Source organism: Myxocyprinus asiaticus, chromosome 23 (assembly GCF_019703515.2).
Source record: "Myxocyprinus asiaticus isolate MX2 ecotype Aquarium Trade chromosome 23, UBuf_Myxa_2, whole genome shotgun sequence".
Classification (NCBI taxonomy): domain Eukaryota; kingdom Metazoa; phylum Chordata; class Actinopteri; order Cypriniformes; family Catostomidae; genus Myxocyprinus; species Myxocyprinus asiaticus.
Window position 1 is genome coordinate 44,516,950 of NC_059366.1, and position 25,026 is coordinate 44,541,975.

Genomic DNA, 25,026 nt, shown 5'->3' on the forward strand with positions numbered 1-25,026 from the left:
TTCTTTCTCTTTTTTTTTTTCTTTGTGTAGGTCATTTTGAAACTCAATGTCTCCATTCACTTTTATTATATGGAAAAGATTGGCCAGTACCCAATTTGCACTTCTGGGTGAACCGTTCCTTTTAAATTATAACCGTTCCTTATAATTGAGCAATTCTTTTTGCATCCTGTTTTTTCCACAAATCTGTAAAAGCCTGTAAAACAACAACAACAACAACAAAAAACACTTTTAAGTGATTGGAATTTTCAGTGTATCAGGAAATTTCCTTAACTGTTTATAATGTATGCACTTATTAATTGTTTAAATGTAGTTGAATCAAAAGTACATGAGATCAAATGAGGCATTAAGTCTTCATTTCATCTACTGAAGATCTTTTTGCATTAATCTCTGTTCGCCTGATTGTTAAGATCCTTGCGTTAAACCCCTAAAATGGGCTTAAGAATTTTTCACCCAAAAATGAAAATTCTCTCATCATTTACTCACCCTCATACCATCCCAGATATGTGACTTACTTTCTTCAGCAGAACACAAATTATGATTTTTAGAAGAATATCTCAACTCTGTAGGTCCATACAATGCAAGTGAAAGGTGGCAGAACTTTGAAGCTCCAAAAAGCACATAAAGGCAGCATAAAGGCCAGTGGTTTAATCCATGACTTCAGAAGCGATATGATAGGTGTGGGCGAGAAACAGGTCAATATTTAAGTTCTGTTTTACTATCAATCTTCACCTATGACCAGCCCTGACCAGTAGGAGGCTGAATGTGAAAGTGTAGATTTTCAGTAAAAAAAAATTAATTAAATATTAATCTGTTTCTCATGAGGGTGAGTAAATGATTTTATTTATTTATTTATTTCACCCAATTTGGAAGGCCCAATTCCCAATGTGCTTTTAAGTCCTTGTGGTCATGTAGTGATTCGCCTCAATCCAGGTGGCGGAGGACGAATCCCAGCTGCCTCTGTGTCTGAGACTGCCAACCCACGCAACTTATCACGTGGCTTGTTGAGCACGTTGCCATGGAGACTCACCACACGCCCCACTGAGAATGAACCACATTATAGCGACCACGAGGAGGTTACCCCATGTGACTCTACCCTCCCTAGCAACAGGGCCAATTTGGTTGCTTAGGAGACCTGGCTGGAGTCACTCAGCACACCATGGGATTGGAACTAGCGAACTCCAGGGGTGGTAGCTAGTGTCTTTTACCACTAAGCTACCCAGGCCTCCCATGATGAGAGAATTTAAATTTTTAGGTGAAATATCCCTTTAATGTGCTCTAGATTTCTTTATTGTTAAGAAACTTATACTTAATATGAAAATCAATCTAAACTAGATTAATAGAATATGTAGACAAACTTTAACGTTGGCTTGACAAAGAGACAGACAGACTGTTGCTAGGTTCTAGGTGGTCGCTAAGGCATTGCTAGGCAGTTGCTAGAATGTTCTGGGTGGTTGCTAAGGTGTTGCTAGGGTGTTCTGGGTGGTCGCTAGGGCGTTGCTAGGATGTTCTGGGTGGTCGCTAAGGTGTTGCTAGGGTGTTCTGTGTGGTCACTAGGGTGTTGCTAGGCAATTGCTAGTGTTCTGGGTGGCTGCTAAGCGGTTAACAGACTCTGTAAACAGCGGGAAAAATGTGGACCACAAAAAGATTTTTTGTTTAGCCAATCTGAAGACTTTAAGGTGCTTTCTGCCCCTGAATCATTCTATGCGTTCAAGGGGCAGCTCATATATAGGCAGCAGGAAACTAAGAGCAACAGTTTGTTGAGTGAGAACGCCATTTTGCTAACATTGCTTTTGACAACCAAAGTCATAGTAGTACCTGTACTAGGTCAGTTCAGTTTGGGTTTGCTGACATCAAATTGCATGACTTTATTTTTGTCACCTGTGAGCATTGAGATTCGCTCTATCTAGTGTTTTGGAAAGAGGGCGTGTCTAATTCAGTGGCTAAGTTTGGTGGAAGTTCCAGAACAGCTTCCATCACTGACCACAAGGACATGTAATTGTTCTGAACAGTGCAACTGCAAATGTTAAAAAATACAAAAAATACAAATTGACTAAGATAAAACAATGCAACAATGTCTAAAATTCAAACAGCATTTTTATTTTGATAAACTTACACAATAACGTGTATGTACTGTACATTATGACAGATTGCGGCTTTCAGTACTGGGCTTGTGTAGAGGTAGCCAGCTGGTAGGTAGCTGTGCAGTTTGTAAACCTCACTCCCCTAGCCTCAAGAGGCACACTAGCGACTGATGCTAGGGGCTGCAGCCTTTAATCTCCTCGTTAGCACACCCGCCTCCCATGCCAGAGACCCCGGTTCGAATCCCGCTCAGAGCGGGTCAAGCAGGACCAGTTACACTTGCACTGATCTTGTGCATCTAACTGAAAATTAAGCTGCAGTATAACAGACTATATTCCCATTCCCTGAACATGCCAAACATTCACTCCTTCACCAGCAACTGTGTCTTTCGATATAAACAATCAAATCATTACTGATGCAGTGATAAGAGGAATAGACAAGCATAGATGCAGCCTGATTCTCAAAGATCAGGTCTAAATGCAGAAAACGCATTCCAGAACCAAAACAAACTGATTTCTTTCACCTCTTAACTTCAAAATTAAATCCTTTGAAGCACTGTGACAAAAGTTACACGAGAAGCATTCATGTACATACAGAGTAATGTACCTTTTTAACACAAAACAATAAGCAGACCATGTCAATGTTTGTTGGTTTTGTGGGAACTATGTGGTTGAACTATCTGAAGATTTTTTAATTGAATCCATTAATTTCTCGCATCTTCTCTTGCTGCATCGTGAACACCAGCAGCTTTTTCCGACACTCTCTCTCCTCCTTTTTCCACAGACCACATCACGGGGAAACGGATTACGGAAACTTTTATTAGCTCAGTTCAGACGGCTTGTTAAGCTCCACCTTTACTCCTTTTTCTCCGGCACCTTTCCAAAAAACATCCAAAAGAAAGTAGGAAAGCTATAATTACCCTCAGATTAAACATATTTAGCAGGAGATTGCTGTGTTAAATATAATTAAATATCATTACTGTACAATTTCAAATTGACACAATTTCTTTTTGAAGTTTTTGTATTTCTTTAATTACCTGTTAGGTACTTTTCTTTAGCTCTCGCCCGCTCATCGGCATCAAAATACCACACGGTTATGGCATATCTACACAAGAGAAAGAAACAGCATACAAGTAACACAATGAAAGAGAGAAAAAAAAACAGGATTTAACCAATAACAAGTGTGTGTGTGTGTGTGTGTGTGTGTGTGAGAGAGAGTTTGGGTGTGCTTTATAGATTATGACCTTGTTGCATACGCAGGTTGAACCTCATGAGGGTTTCGTCTGTCAGACCAGAATAAAAGCAAGCGGTCAAACTTGGGTTCGATGTCGGCAAACTGGGCTTTACCCTCTGGAAATATTCGCAGTATGCCCCCATGTTCCTGACGACACAAATAACAGAGAAATAAGCCAAACAAAAGTTCAGTTTTATTGCTAGAAAAATCATCAGCTTTAATATACAGTATATGAAAAAATGAGGGCTGTGAATCGATTAAAAATGTGTAACTAATTAATCGCATTTTATTCTGTGATTAACTGCGATTCAATTATGGCACATGATACATTACAACAGACTTTAAAATATCATCATATATACACAGTATATTTACTTTATACTTTGTCTATGTTAAAATGCTCCTTTTTTCTCGGATAGAGTTAATTAGATACATTTATACAGGTATTAATCTCTGATACAAGTACATGTATACATAAAATCAGTGGTCATGTTGTAATTACAATTTGGGCAAAATCTTCTGCCGTTTCCCAGTGGACTTTTTTTAATAACAGGATCAAACAGGCATATTCAATGAATATCAAACTTTATTGTGCAAGATAAACTTACCTGTACATTGCCAATGCATTATTAAACACTGTACATACAGATATAAAACACATTGAATGCTGAAGTTTAATTTTCTGAAGTTTAAAATCTCAAAACGATTATTTCCTCTGGCTGCTGTTCAGCCTGTACAAGTATACTATACTGCAGCTTGCTGAACATCCAGGTCCTTCAGTCTCTATCGTGCACATGCTCGTGCACATCGCGGTTTTGCTTATGAAACTGGTTCAGATGAAAGCATAAGTGAGCATTTTCGGATGGTGCAAAGAGATCCAGCAGCTTGCCTGTACCTCTTGCAGGCCTGGTTCACCGCTTGCGGGTGAAGTCTTCATTCTCCCTACAGTAAATCCGCTCCTGTGTTTATTATGCCCGGGACATGCGTTGCGTGTAATGAATGACGTGCACAAATGTACATTGTACAAATGTGCTTGGGTTTGTTCCTGGGAGGCAGCAGATACCCTAACCCTGCCCCCAGCCTAATTGGAGCCTGATAGGCTGAGTAGCCTGCCAGGAACAATTCAGGACACCTTCCTCCTATAGCGTGGTTTCGGGAAGAAGAAAAAAAATGGCATTAATTGCGTTAATGGGCCGTTATGTTTTTTAGACAGTGTTTAAAGTGAAAAAGAACTTTAACCTCTTAAACCTAGAGGGGGCGCTAATCTTGAAAAAACACAATATTACGGTTTTATTCAATAACCACTTGCTTGACCTTCACAAAATTGGATTTGTTTTAAAGACTCTTATCTTTACAATGAATGTAGTTGATCTAACTAATCCTAAAATACTGCTTTTAAATTTGCTGACAAATTAGAACTGTTCCATTTTCATAATTTGCTAATTTGCGATCACAACAATCATATTTAAAACCAGTAAAAATATACAAAAGATCCCACAGCCATGTGTTGTATATCTTTGAAAAGGTCTTGATTAATAGAATACAATGAGCAAATTTGTTTCACTCAGAGACCAAACTAAAGTGAATATTATCATGTGAAATCCACATGTATAATAAACAGATAAACAGAATTATCGTGACGTTTTTATTACGATTGAGCATCTATGGGATGTGCTGGACCAACAAGTCCGATCCATTGAGGCCCCACCTCGCAACTTACAGGACTTAAAGGATCTGCTGCTAACGTCTTGGTGCCAGATACCACAGGACACCTTCAGAGGTCTTGTGGAGTCCATGCCTCAACGGGTCAGAGCTGTTTTGGCGGCACAAGGGGGACCTACACGATATTAGGCAGGTGGTTTTAATGTTGTGGCTGATCGGTGTATGGAAAGCCGAAAGGGTCACATTTTGTGGTGAAAAATATCCATGCTTAGTAAAAGTGCAGATACCACACCAATATATTACTCAAGTAAAGTTTGGAGGCTGACCGATAGTGGATTTTGCAGATACCGCCAATTAAGGTGCTAAAAAGGCCGATACCTGATTAATTGGCCGATAGTTTTTAAAATTAATTTATTGAATGATAAAAAGTTCCTTAAGTCTTTCCTTACTATGACGGGCACAGACATAGAGGCTGCATGAGTCCAAAATGAGTCAAATCCAAGATGAGTGTTTATTGTGCAACCAAAATCTAAATAATAACCAGAATTTTTTTTTAAAGATTTGATGCTTAAAGCCAGACTTTTAATTGTAAACATGCATGAAATTTACCCTGGGGACTCTTATTTAAAAATGTCTGTGCTATCAGCTCACACAGACACACAGGGAAACAAATCATGCACTCTTACAATCATCTGCATTGTATTACAACATAAACACTAAAGAGTAAACAGTCATATGGACAAATAAATACTGTATGAGCAGTAATCGATTTTTGCCAATAACCGATAGTTCCAAAAAGCAAATATTGGCACCGATTATCGGTAAAACCGATATGTCAGTCGACCTCTAGTAAAAGTCATCCATTAAAATAATACTTAAGTAAAAGTACAAATTACCTGGTTTTAAAAGTACTTTAAGTATCAAAAGTAAAAGCAGATACTGCAAATTCAAATCAATGCATCTTATAAAATGTGGCTCATCCATATTGTTACTTTTAAAGCCACATAACAGAAATATGTTTCATATTTCAAGAGAAGCCAAGGGTATCTGCAACTACACAACTATTAATTTCTTCTATTATTTTATGTGCTTTTTTTTTAACCACAGAGAAATGCATTCGTATGTGTAAAGTGTTTGTTAAGGGGAGGATTCTTGAACTCTGTTTAACTCTGCGGTTGTTAAGAGGACTTCTTCAGAAACTCAGCAGGAGGCATTTACAGTATTCCTGCTCTCTGACACAGACAGGAAAGCTTGTGTCTCATTCAAGAAACAACATTGGTCTGAACGGAGCCAAATCAGCACAATGGAAACAAGCTCTCCTAACACTGACCCTAAACATATTGACACTATTGTTTTTGGAGTGAATAAAAAGACCAATTACAAATGAGGACTGGTGCTAAAAACCATTAGCAGAAAATGACGAAAGAACTTTTTCAGAAGCCAAGTTACCCTGCATTTTTAACATGTTGCCTTAAAAGAGACTATTAGAGTAGAAAAGGGTCAAAAGTCCAAAATGTTTTGTTCCTCAAAAAAGGCTGTGTAACCAAGCAACTACAGGTAACCACGGTAAATATTGAGGTAAGAAGGTTTAGTATGTATGGAAATGAAACTTCAGAGTCACTGAACAAGACAGCATACTTGACATTCAAATAATTCAACACAAAAATACAGCATATAACGTCGTAAAACAGGACCTCTTTATTAAAACAATCTTCATAAACACTGCTGCGTTATTTGCTTGAACTTACAGTATATCCGCGTGTGAGAAACATTCCTTATTTCTCTTTAATGAGTCTCAGAGCCACATTTTCTTAACTCAAACTCATTTCGGATCGCTCCTCCTGGTTTTCTCTGAAGATTACAATCTCAGAGGTTAATGGGATTAGGGTGAAATGATGCAGGCCTAGTTGCACGTATACTCTGAGGTGGCAATTTATGCTGATTGTCAATCAGTCCAGGCAGAAACAGGTCACTCTTATACACATGAATGGAAGAAATCGTAATGCTCAGTATGACAAAGCACACCAAAGGCGGCACGATTATGAGAGGACTGGCCCTTTCACATTAAAATTGAGGTGAATGATCTTAACAGTTAAAACATGTTATCAAATGGAACAAGAGTGTTTGTATGCCACTATCACGCATACTGTACATATTTGTATTGAGTACATTTGTTTAAAATCCCTGCTTAATGCACACACATATAATGACTGTTAAAACAGATGTTGTCAATTGGAACAATACTGATTGTATCTTATTGCATGTATATCTACTGGTGTTATACATTTGCTCAAAACCCTGCATGTTACTAATTAAACGTGATGAAATTTAAACACTCCAAGAGTCCATGTAATGCAAGCAATAAAACACAGATCTTAACCAAAAAAAAAAATCCATTATAAGATACTTTAGTACTTGCCAACGTCAGCACATCTTTTAATAACTATTAACAATAGCACAGCAATAACGATTTTGTAGAGACACCAGCACAATTTTGGCATACAAAGGCATTTTATTATACATTTTCTTTACCTGTTCTCCCTACTTAGTAGGTCCTCCTGGTGGCGCGGTTACTCACCTCAATCCGGGTGGCAAAGGACAAGTCTCAGTTGCCTCTGCTTCTGAGACCGTCAATCCGTGCATCTTATCACGTGGCTCGCTGTGCATGAAACCGCGGAGACTCACAGCATGTGGAGGCTCATGCTACTCTCCACGATCCACGCACAACTTACCACGCGCCCCATTGAGAGCGAGAACCACTAATCGCGACCACAAGGAGGTTACCCCATGTGACTCTACCCTCCCTAGCAACCGAGCCAATATGGTTGCTTAGGAGACCTGGCTGGAGTCACTCACTGAGATACCCAGGCCCATACAAAGGCATTTTAAATACAAAGACATAAACGCACTGCAAGTCACAGAAACAGTATTAATATTAGGCAAAGAAAAACACTGAGGATCTGTAAAGTTGTTTATTAGAAAAAGGTGACACAAAGGCAAAGATGCCGCAATGTATGTTATAATAGAGATATAAGAGAACTTATGTTAGATTAAATGCAAAGGCCAAAAATACAGCAATATGGAATACATTATGAAGACAGTCCACATAAGATCAGAGAGTATTTTTTTAAGGGGATGCAAGGCGATGATGCAGCAATATCATTGACATGTTAAGAGTTTTTATGGCATTTGATGCAAATGAAACGCACATCCTCTCAGCTGGATCAGGATTTCTTCCTCAAGCGTTTTCTGTGCTTTAGCGTTACCTGTTGCTCTGGTTTTGGTAACTGCAGCAGCTCCTTACACGTGATACAAAGCTCATATTTTATTGGTCAGAGCATTTAATCTCCAGGCAAAGGGAAAAAAAATGGACACACTCACCATCGGCGCATGATGGAGTGAATGGCTCATTAGGAATCCATTGTTTCGATTCGAATTGTTGATTGCGGAGAGAAATCGTGGCAAAAATTTTGCGTTTGGTGGCAAAGGCTTTTAGAATCAAAAGTCCCGCCTTACAGTTAAAAGTGCCAATCACCATTTCTGTTTGCTCAAAAACATGCATTAGCTCGACCAGCCTGAAAAACTTTATTTGTGTAACTAGAGTTAAAAAAGTCCAATTTACCATCACATCCCATCACGTCAAATAAACACTGTTAGATGCCAAATTCAAACTTAACCTGTGAAGTTTTAGGTTAAACCTTGAAGTTACAGGTGATTCACTTACCTTGGCATCCCAATTCTTATTCAGGTAATATATGCATGTGATGCATCTCCCATCACCGTTCGGGTTATCAACGTGACGCACATAACCAGTGCCTTTACCCGGATAACACGCCACCATCGCCTGTGAACATTTGGAGAAAACAGACAGTTACTGAGCACTAACTAACTTGTTCAAACCTTGACTTAGCCTTGATTGAAACCTGATTACGATCTCACAGACAAGCAGAGAGCTGCATATCAAACGTGCATGTGGTGTTCTGTTTCAAACCGAAATAAAGGGGCTTTGATTTTTTACCTCAGACATGGTGTGGTGAGACTTATCAAAAGGAATGTGTTGAAGGGATGTTTTCAGACGATATCTACTTTGTCACATTTCACATCAAAAACAAAGCAAGTTTGTTGACATTCTACAGTCAGATAAAAACAGAACCATAGCAACATTATTACAAACACGACACTGACTGAAAATCCCGCTCGTGAATGAAAATCCGCTTACCATAGAATAACATCAAGTAACAAGTAACAGTAAAACAGTACAAGCAATCTGTATCCAATTCTGATTAACATGAACATTACAATTAAAATAAACTAGGGCTGTTGATTTCATGCATTTATACAAATAACGTAATGCAATTAATCATGTCCCCGGACCGTAATAAGGAATATTCCTACCACCGGAGCAACCACCTGCTTCCTTCAGGGGGCAGTAAGCGAAACTCCAGCTGTTTAGACTTTACAGTGCACTTACTGCAGGGACAATCCCCCCAGACCTGGAGTTAAGTGCCTTGCTAAAGGACACAATGGTGGTGGCTGTGGGGATTGAACCAGCAACCTTCTGATTACCAGTTATGTGCTTTAGCCCACTACGCCACCACCACTCCTGTTCTGAAAGCAAAAAGAAACAAATGAAACACAGAATGCAGGCTGTCATCTGCACAGCCTGATCAATGCAAAGCGGGAACGTTTACTCGCGTGATTAACCGAAAGTGAAGCGCTGCCGGCTCGTGATGTGCAAATGGCTTGCACGCGCTGCACGAGTCTGCTGGGTAAACTGTAGTCTCGTCACATTTGAACTTTTTGTTTAGTCTCCCATTCAGCTCATGAAAACACGCTGTGTGATCTTGAGGAAGGATTACATCACTATTTTTATAAATAAAATAGTCTACTCCTCTCTCGCCATTGCTGGCGTGCAACGCACAAACCGAAACAACGGAATTAAACCGGAGATAACATTTTGACAACTTTGCGCTCACTGACCACAGGCAAAGTGAAACTGTGTAGTGCAGATGAATTGGGAATTTCTGTCATCTGTCAGCACAGAATCGTCTACCATATATGCCATACACCGTCCTACGATTTATAGAGTAGGACGATGTCCTGTGGATGCGCGCTCGCTTCAGAGAAAACAGACGATATTCAAGGCCATCGATGTAGTTGATACAGTAGATGGGACACACGCTTTTTTCATTGCACCAACACATGATGATGAAATATTCTATCTATCTATCTATCATCTATCTATCTGTCTGTCTATCTCTATCAATTTATCTATCATCTATCTGTCTGTCTGTCTGTCTGTCCATCCCTCCATCTACACTATATTGCCCAAAGTATTCGCTCACCCATCCAAATAATTGAATTCAGGTGTTCCAATCACTTCCGTGGCCACAGGTGTATAAAATGAAGCACCTAGGCATGCAGACTGCTTCTACAAACATTTGTGAAAGAATGGGCCGCTCTCAGGAGCTCAGTGAATTCCAGCGTGGTACTGTGATAGGATGCCACCTGTGCAACAAGTCCAGTCGTGAAATTTCCTCGCTACTAAATATTCCACAGTCAACTGTCAGTGGTATTATAACAAAGTGGAAGCGATTGGGAATGACAGCAACTCAGCCACGAAGTGGTAGGCCACGTGAAATGACAGAGCGGGGTCAGCGGATGCTGAGGCGCATAGTGCGCAGAGGTTGCCAACTTTCTGCAGAGTCAGTCGCTACATACCTCCAAAGTTCATGTGGCCTTCAGATTAGCTCAAGAACAGTGTGTAGAGAGCTTCATGGAATGGGTTTCCATGGCCGAGCAGCTGCATCCAAGCCATACATCACCAAGTGCAATGCAAAGCGTCGGATGCAGTGGTGTAAAGCACGCCGCCACTGGACTCTAGAGCAGTGGAGACGCGTTCTCTGGAGTGACGAATCACGCTTCTCCATCTGGCAATCTGATGGACGAGTCTGGGTTTGGCAGTTGCCAGGAGAACGGTACTTGTCTGACTGCATTGTGCCAACTGTGAAGTTTGGTGGAGGGGGATTATGGTGTGGGGTTGTTTTTCAGGAGCTGGGCTTGGCCCCTTAGTTCCAGTGAAAGGAACTCTGAATGCTTCAGCATACCAAGAGATTTTGGACAATTCCATGCTCCCAACTTTGTGGGAACAGTTTGGGGATGGCCCCTTCCTGTTCCAACATGACTGCGCACCAGTGCACAAAGCAAGGTCCATAAAGACATGGATGAGCGAGTTTGGTGTGGAAGAACTTGACTGGCCTGCACAGAGTCCTGACCTCAACCCGATAGAGCACCTTTGGGATGAATTAGAGCGAAGACTGTGAGCCAGGCCTTCTCGTCCAACATCAGTGTCAGACCTCACAAATGCGCTTCTGGAAGAATGGTCAAAAATTCCCATAAACACACTCCTAAACCTTGTGGAAAGCCTTCCCAGAAGAGTTGAAGCTGTTATAGCTGCAAAGGGTGGGCCGACGTCATATTAAACCCTATGGATTAAGAATGGGATGTCACTTAAGTTCATATGCATCTAAAGGCAGATGAGCGAATACTTTTGGCAATATAGTGTATCTATCTATCTATCTATCTATCTGTTTATCTGTCTGTCTGCCTGTCCATCTATCTGTTTATCTGTCTGTCTGTCTGCTGTCTCTCTCTCTCTCTCTCTCTCTCTCTCTCTATCTATCTATCATCTGTCTGTCCATCTATCTGTCTGTCTGTCTCTCTCTCTATCTATCTATCTGTCTGCCTGTCCATCTATCTGTTTATCTGTCTGTCTGTCTGTCTGTCTGTAGAGTATCTATTTATCTATCCATCCATCTACTGTACAGTGTCTATCTATCTATTAGAGCCCAACCGATATGGGATTTTTGAGACCGATACCGATTTTAGAAAGGGATATACCAATATAGCTAATTTTTGAGCTGGAATGAAAACAGACCTTTTCTATGTGGATTTTGCACCGATAAGACTATGCAAAGGTACTCAGAAGGCTGCTTTCTTAAATATTTTTATCAAAGAATATTTGACATTATTATTATACATTGTCAACAAATTCTAGAAATGAACACTGAGAAAATAAAGATTAAATAAAAATACAATAAATAGCTTAATAAACATCAGTACTGTTAGTATAAGTCAATTGCTGACCATTTAAATAAAGAATAAATAAAATAAAATAAAAATCAGTACTCTGTGTTTAGTATCAGTCAATTGCCCACCATTAAAATAAATAATATATAAAAATAAACGAAATAGCTTAATTAACATCAGTACTGTATGTTTAGAATCAGTCAAATGCTGACCATTTAAATAAAGAATAAATAAAAATAAAATAAATAGCTAAATAAACATCAGGGGCCGGTTGCACCAGCTATACATATGTTACAACTTAGCCTAGTTGTGGTGTAAATGGGCACTAAGTCACAATTTACACACTACTAAATATTTGAGCGTTGCACCATTAAACTTAGGTAGGACGTAACCCTACGTATAAACTAAATATATACGGCAGCCTCTGACCAGGAGTAACTGATGGAATAAAAAAGCAGACTCATTTAATGACATCAATGAGCTCATGTTTTGGTTGACAGGCATCAGTCCTTTCGACATATATGATGGTGTTGGCATTTACACTCAATTACATTTACGAGAGAGAAAAAAAAGCGGCTTGAAATTTTGTTTTAAGTGGCTCTTTAGCATTAAACCGATCTAACAGTGCCGTTTTTAGGGTGCGTCACCCGGTGTCAAGTTTCAACACCTTCAAAATATATATAGATATTAAAATGAATAAATGTCTATTTTTCCAGCCTGTTGTATAAGTATTTATCACCCCTCATTTGTTTTAGATATAGTTCCTATATATTATTATTTACGCAGGGCAAATATACTATTTATTAAATCTACTTTTATTACGCATCCTATTTTAATGTCTGGAAAACCAGACTTTTAAATATTACATTTTATAAATGCAATGACTGGAATTGTTCGGTTGAAGGGGGTACCAAACTGTGAATCCTGAACAAAACAGTTTGGTGAATACATGTTTACATGCTGACAAGGTATGAAAGTAGCTACGTGGTTAGCTAGTTAGCTGTAAGCTTGTTACCACGGAGAGTAAAAGATGGACTTTATTTACTTATCAGCATTGTGTCTCACTAATTAGGCAACAGCGAAGGGTGAAATCAACACTCAACAGACACAATCCACCACTGCACCGTTGTCTGCTGAGCTGCAAAAAGATGCTCTGATGTTTACCTTTCAATCTGCTACATTACTGACTGCACTGATAAACTATAGCTGGCTAACAGCAAACAGACATGAGTGACAGGGTTGTCAGGGACAGGGTTAATGTTATATTAGTTATATAAAATGATGGGGTCATTTTAAATATACGCTGATACCAATATATCGGTGAAAGACTAATATCGGCCGATAATATCGGCCGACCGATATATCGGTCGGGCACTACTATCTATCTATCCATCCATCCATCTTATATTTGTTATATATTTCGTTATGAGAAATTTGCTGATGAACTGTACTTCCCTGTCCACCAATCACTTTGGGCCATTTAAAAGAGCACGCTCATAAAATGTGACGTCATCCATAGCAAAGATGTCATACTCTTATCTTAAGATTTCCTTACTAAAACTTGCTCTTAGCAGTTTTGTGAATAGGTTTTAAGCAAAAACTCCAAGCTAGGAACTCTATGGAGAACTCCTAGTGGTAAGATAAATATTTTTGTGAATACAGGCCCTGAACTGTTAACCAGGAAATTAATAATTAAAACGTTTTTTTTTTTGTTTTTTTTTAAATAATATATTTTTAATAATATTTAATAATATCAGGCAGTTTTATCATTATTTTAATAATGTTGATATTAGCAATGGACCTTAATATCGTGATACCACAATCCTGCTGTATTTTTGAGACGGTTATCTTGAAAATCTCAAACCATTACATCCCTAAATTAGGGCTGGGTAAAAATACAGATTATCCAATTAATTGCGATCTCCATTTGAACGATCCCAATATATTGATTCTTAAAATCCCAAGATTGATCTTTTATGTTTACTTCAGCTTTGGTTATGTGGATTATTTTATCTGTTAAATAAATAACAATTAAACTGCAAAGTTTGAGCCCTGTTGTTAATTTGTTTTAATTAACATTTTCGTAATGTACCAAGTTAGAAGGTTCCCTGTATGATTTACAGCATTAGCTGAGAGAAAATGTATTTAACATATAAAAAAATGGACATTATAACTGAAATTTACCCAACTGAATCAGAATCAAATTGTTTCCAATTTAGAATCAAATCGAGAGCTTGTGAATCAAAAATCGAATCAAATCAGGAACACTCTATCGATTCCCAGCCCTAACCAGGATATTCTTCAAAAATTCACCTTTTGTGTTCTACGGAAAAAAAGTCATATGGGTTTGGAATGACATGAGGGCGAGTAAATTACAGATTTTTACATTTTTGGGTAAACTATTTCTTGAAACTTTTTTATTATTATCAAATTGGACTCCACAAGACAACATCTTATGCTTTTGCAGGAGGTCTATCTGGACTGGATGGCTGGCTGGCTGGCTGGCTGGCAATTGTTTCCTGAGCGTCACAACATTTCGTGCTTAAGAAGCCCTCCTCTCATCTCACAACTCTATCTGACTCTGCCAAACCTCCATGTGTAAGTAAGAGAGACAGAGATGAACTGATCTGAACTCCCGGATGCCTGGCCCCAGGCCAGAGGAAGCAGTATTTTAATGGTCATGCTACGTGCGGTGCGTGAGGGAGGCCACGACAGTCTCTCTCATGACTGAAGGAGATGACTTGAGATGGGTAAACATATTTGTCTCTGCCTAAGAAAGTGTGAGGCCTGGCACACAATTGAACAGGCGTCTGAACTGAGAAAAAAAATACATCACGGCTTTTGGACACTGTTGAAATCTATTCTTCTCACAGTGGGTCACTTACAAGCCTATAGTAATACAAAACATGGGAGGGGTTTGACTTCAAAACCAAATGACTAAACAAAAACACATGAACCTCCACCCCCTTGTGCCTTTTTGCTTACTCGCACTTCCCGAAAAAACTCAAAAGAGTTGAACAGATCGTGTGTTAATGGTTGTAGACGACCAGTTAAAAATTAGAAAAGTTTATTCATTCTTTATTATTATAATTTTTCTCTTTTAGGAATGATAATAAAATCATAAAAACACAAATGCAAATAACACAAAAATGAGAATTATGTAATGACCAAAAATCTAAACTTTGCAATGTATACCATTCACAATTTCCTTGTTTTAGAGTCTCTTTAGAAAGAATAAAACCTCATTCATCTATGATGGGATTTACAAAGTACTCCAATGGACAGTTGAAGTCATTAGTTTACATACACTTAGGATGAAGTCATTAAAACTCATATTTTTAACCACTCCACAGATTTCATATTAGCAAACTATAGTTTTGGCATGTCGTTTAGGACATCTACTTTGTGCATGACACGAGTAATTTTTCCAACAATTGTTTACATACAGATTGTTTCACTTTTAATTGACTATATCACAATTCCAGTGGGTCAGAAGTTTACATACACTAAGTTAACTGTGCCTTTAAGCAGCTTGGAAAATTCCAGAAAATGATGTCAAGCCTTTAGACAATTAGCATCTCATAGGAGGTGTACTGAATTGGAGGTGTACCTGTGGATGTATTTAAGGCCTACCTTCAAACTCAGTGCTTCTTTGCTTGACATCATGGGAAAATCAAAAGAAATCAGCCAAAGAAAAAAAATTGTGGACCTCCACAAGTCTGGTTCATCCTTGGGAGCAATTTCCAAACGCCTGAAGGTACCACGTTCATCTGTACAAACAATAGTACGCAAGTATAAACACCATGGGACCACACAGCCATCATACCGCTCAGGAAGGAGACGCATTCTGTCTCCTAGAGATGAATGTAGTTTGGTGTGAAAAGTGCAAATCAATCCCAGAACAACAGCAAAGGACCTTGTGAAGATGCTGGAGGAAACAGGTAGACAAGTATCTATATCCACAGTAAAACGAGTCCTATATTGACATAACCTGAAAGGCTGCTCAGCAAGGAAGAAGCCACTGCTCCAAAACCACCATAAAAAAGACAGAATACAGTTTGCAAGTGCACATGGGGACAAAGATCTTACTTTTTGAAGAAATGTCCTCTGGTCTGATGAAACAAATATTGAACTTTTTGGCCATAATGACCATCGTTATGTTTGGAGGAAAAAGGGTGAGGCTTGCAAGCCGAAGAACACCATCCCAACCATGAAGCATGGGGGTGGCAGCATCATGTTGTGGGGGTGCTTTGCTGCAGGAGGGACTGGTGCACTTCACAAAATGAGGAAGGAATATTATGTGGATATATTGAAGCAACATCTCAAGACATCAGCCAGGAAGTTAAAGCTCGGTCGCAAATGGGTCTTCCAAATGGACAATGACCCCAAGCATACCTCCAAATTTGTGGCAAAATGGCTTAAGGACCACAAAGTCAAGATATTGGAGTGGCCATCACAAAGCCCTGACTTCAGTCCGATAGAAAATTTGTGGGCAGAACTGAACAAGCGTGTGTGAACAAGCAGGCCTACAAACCTGACTCAGTTACACCAGTTCTGTCGGGAGGAATGGGCCAAAATTCCAGAAACTTATTGTGAGAAGCTTGTGGAAGGCTATCCAAAACATCTGACCCAAGTTAAACAGTTTAAAGGCAATGCTACCAAATACTAACAAATATAAAGTAGTGATCCTAACTGACCTAAGACAGGGAATGTTTTCTACGATTAAATGTCAGGAATTGTGAAAAACTGAGTTTAAATGTATTTGGCTAAGATGTATGTAAACGCATGGCTTCAACTGTACGTCAAAGAATACTATAGTAGTACCATGGTGCAGGTATAAGATCCTGGTATTTTTCTGAAAAATATCCCAAAAAATAAAAAATTAAAATCTTAAGACTTTACAATAAGGTTCTGGGTTCTATTTTCATGAGTGTGCAAATTCCAATTGCAATTTTCGTGCCAGCGCAAAGCGCAAGTGGGCGTGGGTGGGAGTGTTTGCGCTATTGTGGGTGTATGCGTGCAAACTATGGGTATATTGTATGTTAATTTGCTTTAAACTCAGTTCCTGCATTTGCAGTTTGGAGATTCAACCAGCAGGTGGTAATACAGTTCATGTCCAAACTCTGAAAATATAGTGGAACATCAAATTATGTCTCTGACAATCAGAGTTTTATATGAGTCTTCTATGAAGAAAATAAATAAATAAAAATAAGTTGAAAAAACAAACAAAACAAACAAATATATGAGATTTCTGTTAAACTCTCTATAGGTCATGGTTTATTTTTCAATTATTATTATTATGTTTACTTTTACAATTTTATTTATGGTCTACTTTGTAAGTCTAAAGGTATTTTTCCACCTGTTGTCGTAGAGTGATTTTTTTAAGTCACTGCACAACGGGCCATTGGAAGAAGTTGGAGAAAGTAAAATGTGTGGAATTGGTAGGCTATAATTTTTTTGACCACTTCGTTGTTTTGATTATATTTTCGTTTTGTTTGAAGTGTAATTTCAATGTAGAAATATTTAAATTGCACTTAATCCAGCCCATTAGCGAGTTGCGCGTGCGATTTCGCCAAACCTACATGCGCCTAGACATGCACGAAAATACCAAAATTTCATGGCCATGCCCACTAACTTTGCGTTTATGACTTATAGCATAGAGCTGCGCTTACCGCTAGCACTCTTAAAATAGGGCCCTGTATTTGTTAAAATTAGTATTTGTATTAGATACCATGAACTAACAATGCACAATACATATTTTTACTATATGTATTAATATTGGTTAATATTAATTTATAAAAACACAACTGTTAGTCCATAATGAATTAACTAATGTTACCATGCATAACTTTTAATTTTAAAAATGTATTAGTACATGTTGAAATTATCATGAACTAATATTGATGCACTGGAAAAGTATTATTTATTGTTAATTCATGTAGTGCTGCAACAACTAATCATTAATAAATAAGCGATAATGAGAAATAATAATTAATAATGAAAATAATCTACAACAAATATCATTTTAATTTGTTAATCAAATACAGGAAATAAAATTACGTTTTTTTAAATTACATTAATCGAATAAATAATCTGCAGATTAATCAATCATGAAAATACTCATTAGTTGCAGAACTAAATTAATGTTAATCTTACTGTTACAAAAAAAAAAAAAAAAAAAAAATCATGTCCAAAAAATCAAACAAACAGACAAACAAACATGGTGAAACCATTGAAATTTTTGTCCCTTTTTTGTTTTGATATTGTATTTCTCTGCAGAAATGAATTATTGCTTTCCTGGAAAAAAAACTGCATTAACGAGCCAACTTATAGTAGTCACCACAAGATGCACATAATCATCCTTACATTAAAGGATTTGTTCGTGTCATCATTCGTCTTACAGTGACACCTAGTGGTGTGGATGCATCTTCATTCAAAATCAATCGTTTTCAGTGTCAGATGCCATTGTAGAAATTCACTATTCACAGTCAGCCATGATAAATGTCATCTAAGAGTGAAAGTGTCCAATAACAATACGGTTACTGAGATTAAGCAAGTAGTATTCAGCTGGTCATGTGATTCTAACATGGCAGTGTAACATGTGATTCCCCATGTGCGGACCCTCTCCATGTAGAATAAAACGGCTTTTTATAAGGTTACTGATATGACTGGAGTCTTCTTCTCACGTGAGTCCTCATGATTTTAAACACCTGTTTCAAAATTACAAATCATTTGTTCAGGAGTAAAACTTTTATTATGGGGGATAAAAATACTGAGTGCACCTTTAAATGGTAATAATAAAATTACCAGTCACTTTAATCTTTTTCTATACAATGAATGAGAATGGTGACTGAGGCTGTCATTCTGCCAAACATCTGCTGTTGTGTTCCACGGACAGAATTCATATGGGTTTGAAACCACATGAGGGTGAGTAAATGATGACAGAACTTTCATTGTTAGTTGTACCGTCTCTTTCAGACTAGTCTTTTTTGTACACAACTGAGAATTACGGGAATCTGAATGTGTGGTTTCAATACCGCAGCTCTGACTCACAGACAAAACATGTGGCGAACGTGTCGGAGCTATACAGTAGTTGGCTATCACTACTTAAAAAAAGGTTGGGCCCTTATTGTAAACCATGTTTGTGTGTGTGAGTGTGTCGGAGTGTAGCAGCGTAATTCTTCCGCATTCCTCTATGGCCTCATTAACAGGCCGACCCAGCCGCAAAGGGCCTTCGTTTACATTCCAGACAACTAGTTCAAGTCGATGTTGGCATTTTAGCTGAGTTCCTGACCTCCGGACCAAGAAAGAACCCTATAGCAAGCTCCCTCATTAGTGAAGATATTCTGACACACAGTGATGGGTTCACATAGACCCTAGGGGCGGGAATCTTAAGGTACCTGACAACTTGATTTGTTTTCGATTTTGGGAATTAAGATTCCTAAACAATTCTTGATCCATTTCAATTTAGGGGCACAAATCTGTTATGAGCACAAGGAATGCCTCGGGTTCAGTACAAGTTAAGCTCAATCAACATCATTTGTGGCATAATGATCACTACCACAAAACATATATTTAAACTCAGCCTTAAAAAAAAAAAAAAAGAGCAAAAATCTGAGGCACTTACAATGGAAGTGAACTGAGCCAATTTATAAACGCTAAAATACGCACTGTTTCAAAAGTATAGCCACAAGACATAAACAATATACGTGTTAACGTGATTTTAGTGCGATACAATCGCTTACCAGGTTTACCGGGGTTACATCATCATGACAATGAAGTTGTAATCATCGATATAACTTTACACAGTTATAGTTAGTAATCAATTATATGACAGTAGAATCATGTTCACACACATATCGTTTACGTCTTGTGGCAATACTTTTGCCCCATTGACTTCCATTGTAAATGTCTTGCTGTAACTGGGATTTTTGCTTTATACAAATGTAAAAGTTTAGCAATCGGACATTGACAAAAACCATATTGATTAACCATTTATCTGAATATTTTGGGGGATGTGTCCTCTCACTGTCTATGGTAGTTACAGCCCTATTAGCCAAGTGAATAAAATAAGTGGATAATAAAGCAGGAAGTTTAAAGGAATAGTTCACTCAAAAATTTCAAAATTCAAAATGGCAAAATTCCATCAAATTGAATTATGTAATGTTTAACAACATTAAACTAATAAATCTTAAAATATATATAATTTTAATTTTAATTTATATTTAATATTTTAATTTTCATTATTTTAATAAAGATATTTAATAAACATTTTTACAAAAGATTACTAATTAAAGATTTTTTATTTTTTTTAGAGTGTATAAAAGAAATTTCTTTGGAAAAAAAATAGATAAAATGCCTATTCTTTTTTTATTTTTATTTTTTTTATTTGGAATGCCCAATTCCCAATGCGCTCTAAGTCCTCATGGTGGCTTAGTGACTCGCCTCAATCTGGGTGGCGGAGGACGAATCTCAGTCGCCTCCGCGTCTGAGACCGTCAACCCACGCATCTTATCACATGGCTTGTTAAGCGCGTTACCGTGGAGACGTAGCGCGTGTGGAGACTTCATGCTATTCTCCGCAGCATCCACGCACAGCTCACCACGCACCTCACCGAGAGCGAACCACATTATAGCAATCACGAGGAGGTTACCCCATGTGAATCTACCCTCCCTAGCAACCGGGCCTATTTGGTTGCTTAGGAGATCTGGCTGGAGTCTCTCAGCACACCCTGGATTCGAACTCCAGGGGTGGTAGTCAGCGTCAACACTCGCTGAGCTACCCAGGCCTCCTAAAATGTCTATTCTTCCATTTTCTCTATAAAGTATCATCCTATTCAATGAGGAAAAATATTGTGAATTTGCACAAAATAGCCAGTGCAGGAGCCAGATTTTGTGCAAATAATCACTGGCTAAAGAAGAACAAACTGAATTGATGCTGTTAGTGATTGAGAGGGCTGACTCACAGCTGTATATACAACCAAATATAATCAGGATATTTGCAGGTTTAGTTTCACATTATCACTTTTTTACGAGCCCTACAGACCCTGACCAGATAAGACACGATCGTTTGACACTTCAAGTAGGGGCGTTGCTAGACTTCAGTGACATCCGGGGCTTAGCCCACAGGCATATAAAAACATAAAAATAAGAAGAATCCTTCCTTCCATGACTTAAAAAATTACCCCTACCTGTCAAAAAACAATTAGGGCATATATTAAGCACAACACTGACACCTGTTCTGAATTTTATATGAGCAAACGTCAGGCGCACAATAAATGGATCAAACACGTTTTAATTTAAACTGCGGATCAAAGATAAAATTACAACTTGTCGGCTCATTTGTTCATTGTGCAGAAACTAACGCTAACGATAAAATCAAGGTAATTTAACTATTTAAAATGGTCATTTGTCATAATATTTTGAGAATTAAGTAAAAATTATGAGAAGAAATTTGAAGCATTATGAGATTGGAGACGTAATATTTTGAGAATAAATAGAAAGGAAAGTGATGTGGTGGACAACAGCAAAGTGGAGCATCTGGGTCTTTAAATACAACATCACTAGCACTATCCAGAGCTTCGTTTCCCAAAGCATCGTAAGCCTTGAGTAGATAGTAGAATCCATCTTACGATTCATCTTTCGCGGCCCGTTTCCCAAAAGCATCATAACTGAAGTAGTACTTGATAATGCTTGTAGATTTACGAGTGCTCTGAAGTACTCATACAGCATCATAAGCATGTAGTCTTTGGGTAAGTTTACATGACAACGATTTACTAAAAACGGAAACGTTTTTCCTTTGCATTTTTGAAAAGTTTCGCATAAAGATGACAATGTTGTCAAAACGATCCCCATTCACACGGATCTGCGAAAACAACTAAAAAGGCTGTATTATGCATGCCAGACCAGTAGTTGGCGATGTTACTTTGTAAAGAAACACTACGCGCCTGCGCACATAAGCATTCTTCCACAGAGCGGTGAATACAAACAATGAAGATGGCAATTGCTGGTTGTAGTAGTGATGTAGTAAATCTACACTTTGCTGGAGAAGCATCAATAAACTCAATCTTGAGCAGCACAAACACAGTCCTGTAGTCCGCCATTGTAGTTTTGAATGTCTCGCGCGTTGTTTTGATGTACTCGCGCGCATGCCTATAGACTGAACGCGTAATACGTGTGCGCATGATGTCATCGTTTTCACAAATTCGTGTTTTTGTACATTTACACGGAGACGATAACGGCATCGTTTTCAAAAACGTGCACTTTGAAACTCGTTTTCAAAAGTTTGAGTTTTCAGGCCCCAAAACGGCGTTGTCGTGTAAACGAACAGCCAAAACGCATAAAAAGTTTTCCGTTTTTAGTTGAAAACGTTGTCGTGTAAATGGCCCTTTAAGCAGATTATGCTCAAATTTTAATATCAGGATACCTATGTTTTATTTTATTTTATTTTAACAGACAAGTCTAATAATAATAATAATAATAATAATAATAAAAACAATAATAATAACGAAATGTATAAAATAGATATATCATCTATATAAATGGATGAATAGATTAATTAGTAAACAAATAAAGTTATTTGTGTGGAATAGTTGGTAAGTTTCAACACTTGATAAACGGTAAAACAGTGTTTTTTTCCCTTTTGCGCTGGTGTGCAGATTAAATACAATAATTAGACAAGTTCAATGTCATTTGATTTTAAACCATTTAAAAATCAAGGCATCCCAAAGAGACAATTTAAACGCAGCAGTGTAACTCAATGCACATGACATGGAAATGTGAACCAGCCCGGGCAGATCGCATACACAGGCAGTCATTTTTGTTTGACTTTAATGTGAGATTTATCATTTTAAGACCTATGTATTGTGCTATTTACGATTATAGCTCACTGTGTTGCTATTTTGAGTTGTGTTTGAGGAAATTCAATTGCAATAAACATTCTTTATTCCCGCTGCCCGACTAAACATGAATAACTGAACAAGATGACTGGAGCATACATTAAAATCTACATGGTGTGTGGATTGTTAAAAACAAATGAAGACTAGAAATGAGGCTTATAGATTATATATTTAGCAATAAGGCTTGCATAATAAAACCTCAGTGCCTCTGATACAGAAAAGCTGCGCCCCCGTGAGAGAAAATAGAAAGCTCCCAGCCACTCGAGGCATTCGTAACGTGTCTGATAAACTTGAGCACGAACAGCATGTAAAAGTCAAAGTGCGAACTGTCAATTAATGCAATTTGGGCTCACTGATCGGAATTAATTTACATTTGAAGCCAAAATTGCAGCCTGCCTTGTTGCTTTTGTACCCTTATGCAATGAACATTAAGCCTTACTTTTTATTTTTTTTTTTTTTTTTATCACAAGAAAAACATTCAGGACTATTAACAAAAGATCCAGGGCTTCAGCCCTATCAGCCAGGGTCCAGCCAGGGTCTAGCCATGCTGCTGACTTCAAGAATAGTGAATAAAAGCGAAGTTTTCAGCGCATTTTTTTTTTTTTACTTTCAGTTTTCATAATTGATTTCTCTTGTTGTCTAAGATGTGCATATGTGCTAACAACATTTCTGTCACAACTGCAGTGACAATTTTTAACATCTGTAGATTTGACCGCACTCCACACAACTAAGCAATTTTATATACAGTTGAAGTCAGAAGTTTATATATACTTAGGTTGAAGTCATTTAAACTCATTTTTTAACCACTCCACAGATTTAATATTAGCAAACTATAGGTTTGGCAAGTCGTTTAGGACATCTACTTTGTGCATGACATGAGTAATTTTTCCAACAATTGTTTACATACAGATTGTTTCACTTTTAATTGACTATATCACAATTCCAGTGGGTCAAAAGTTTACATACACTAAGTTAACTGTGCCTTTAAGCAGCTTGGAAAATTCCAGAAAATTATGTCAAGCCTTTAGACAATTAACTTCTGATAGGAGGTGTACTGAATTGGAGGTGTACCTGTGGATGTATTTTAAGGCCTACCTTCAAACTCAGTGCTTCTTTGCATGACATCATGGAAAAATCAAAAGAAATCAGCCAAAGAAAAAAAACTGTAAACCTCCACAAGTCTGGTTCATCCTTGGGAGCAATTTCCAAACGCCTGAAGGTACCACGTTCATCTGTACAAACAATAGTACGCAAGTATAAACACCATGGGACCACGCAGCCATCATACCGCTCAGGAAGGAGACGCATTCTGTCTCCTAGAGATGAACGTAGTTTGGTGTGAAAAGTGCAAATCAATCCCAGAACAACAGCAAAGGACCTTGTGAAGATGCTGGAGCAAACAGGTAGACAAGTATCTATATCCACAGTATAACGAGTCCTATATCGACATAACCTGAAAGGCTGCTCAGCAAGGAAGAAGACACTGCTCCAAAACCACCATAAAAAAGACAGACTACAGTTTGCAAGTGCACATGGGGACAAAGATCTTAATTTTTGGAGAAATGTCCTCTGGTCTGATGAAACAAAAGTTGAACTGTTTGGCCATAATGACCATCGTTATGTTTGGAGGAAAAAGGGTGAGGCTTGCAAGCCGAAGAACACCATCCCAACCATGAAGCATGGGGGTGGCAGCATCATGTTGTGGGGGTGCTTTGCTGCAGGAGGGACTGGTGCACTTCACAAAATAGATGGCATCATGAGGAAGGAATATTATGTGGATATATTGAAGCAACATCTCAAGACATCAGCCAGGAAGTTAAAGCTCGTCCACAAATGGGTCTTCCAAATGGACCATGACCCCAAGCATACCTCCAAATTTGTGGCAAAATGGCTTAAGGACAACAAAGTCAAGGTACTGGAGTGGCCATCACAAAGCCCTGACTTCAATCCGATAGAAAATTTGTGGGCAGAACTGAAAAAGCGTGTGTGAACAAGGAGGCCTACAAACCTGACTCAGTTACACCAGTTCTGTCTGGAGGAATGGGACAAAATTCCAGCAACTTATT

General features: G+C 38.2%; 2 protein-coding genes across 2 annotated transcripts in view; one reads left to right on the top strand and one right to left on the bottom strand.

Annotated features, from left to right (window-relative positions):
• LOC127414395 (keratinocyte proline-rich protein-like) overlaps window positions 1-25,026 on the top strand; it is a 401,795-nt gene that overhangs the window by 365,429 nt on the left and 11,340 nt on the right. The gene's annotated exons all lie outside the window — the stretch shown is intronic.
• LOC127414388 (egl nine homolog 1-like) overlaps window positions 2,077-25,026 on the bottom strand; it is a 37,280-nt gene continuing 14,330 nt past the window's right edge. Inside the window, exons 2-5 of the mRNA XM_051652391.1 lie at window positions 8,699-8,818; window positions 3,323-3,459; window positions 3,116-3,183; window positions 2,077-2,954 (exon numbers count right to left, since the gene is read on the bottom strand). Coding sequence (XP_051508351.1) covers window positions 2,899-2,954; window positions 3,116-3,183; window positions 3,323-3,459; window positions 8,699-8,818 — 381 coding nt within the window. The 3' untranslated portion in view covers window positions 2,077-2,898. The remainder of the gene's footprint in view (window positions 2,955-3,115; window positions 3,184-3,322; window positions 3,460-8,698; window positions 8,819-25,026) is intronic.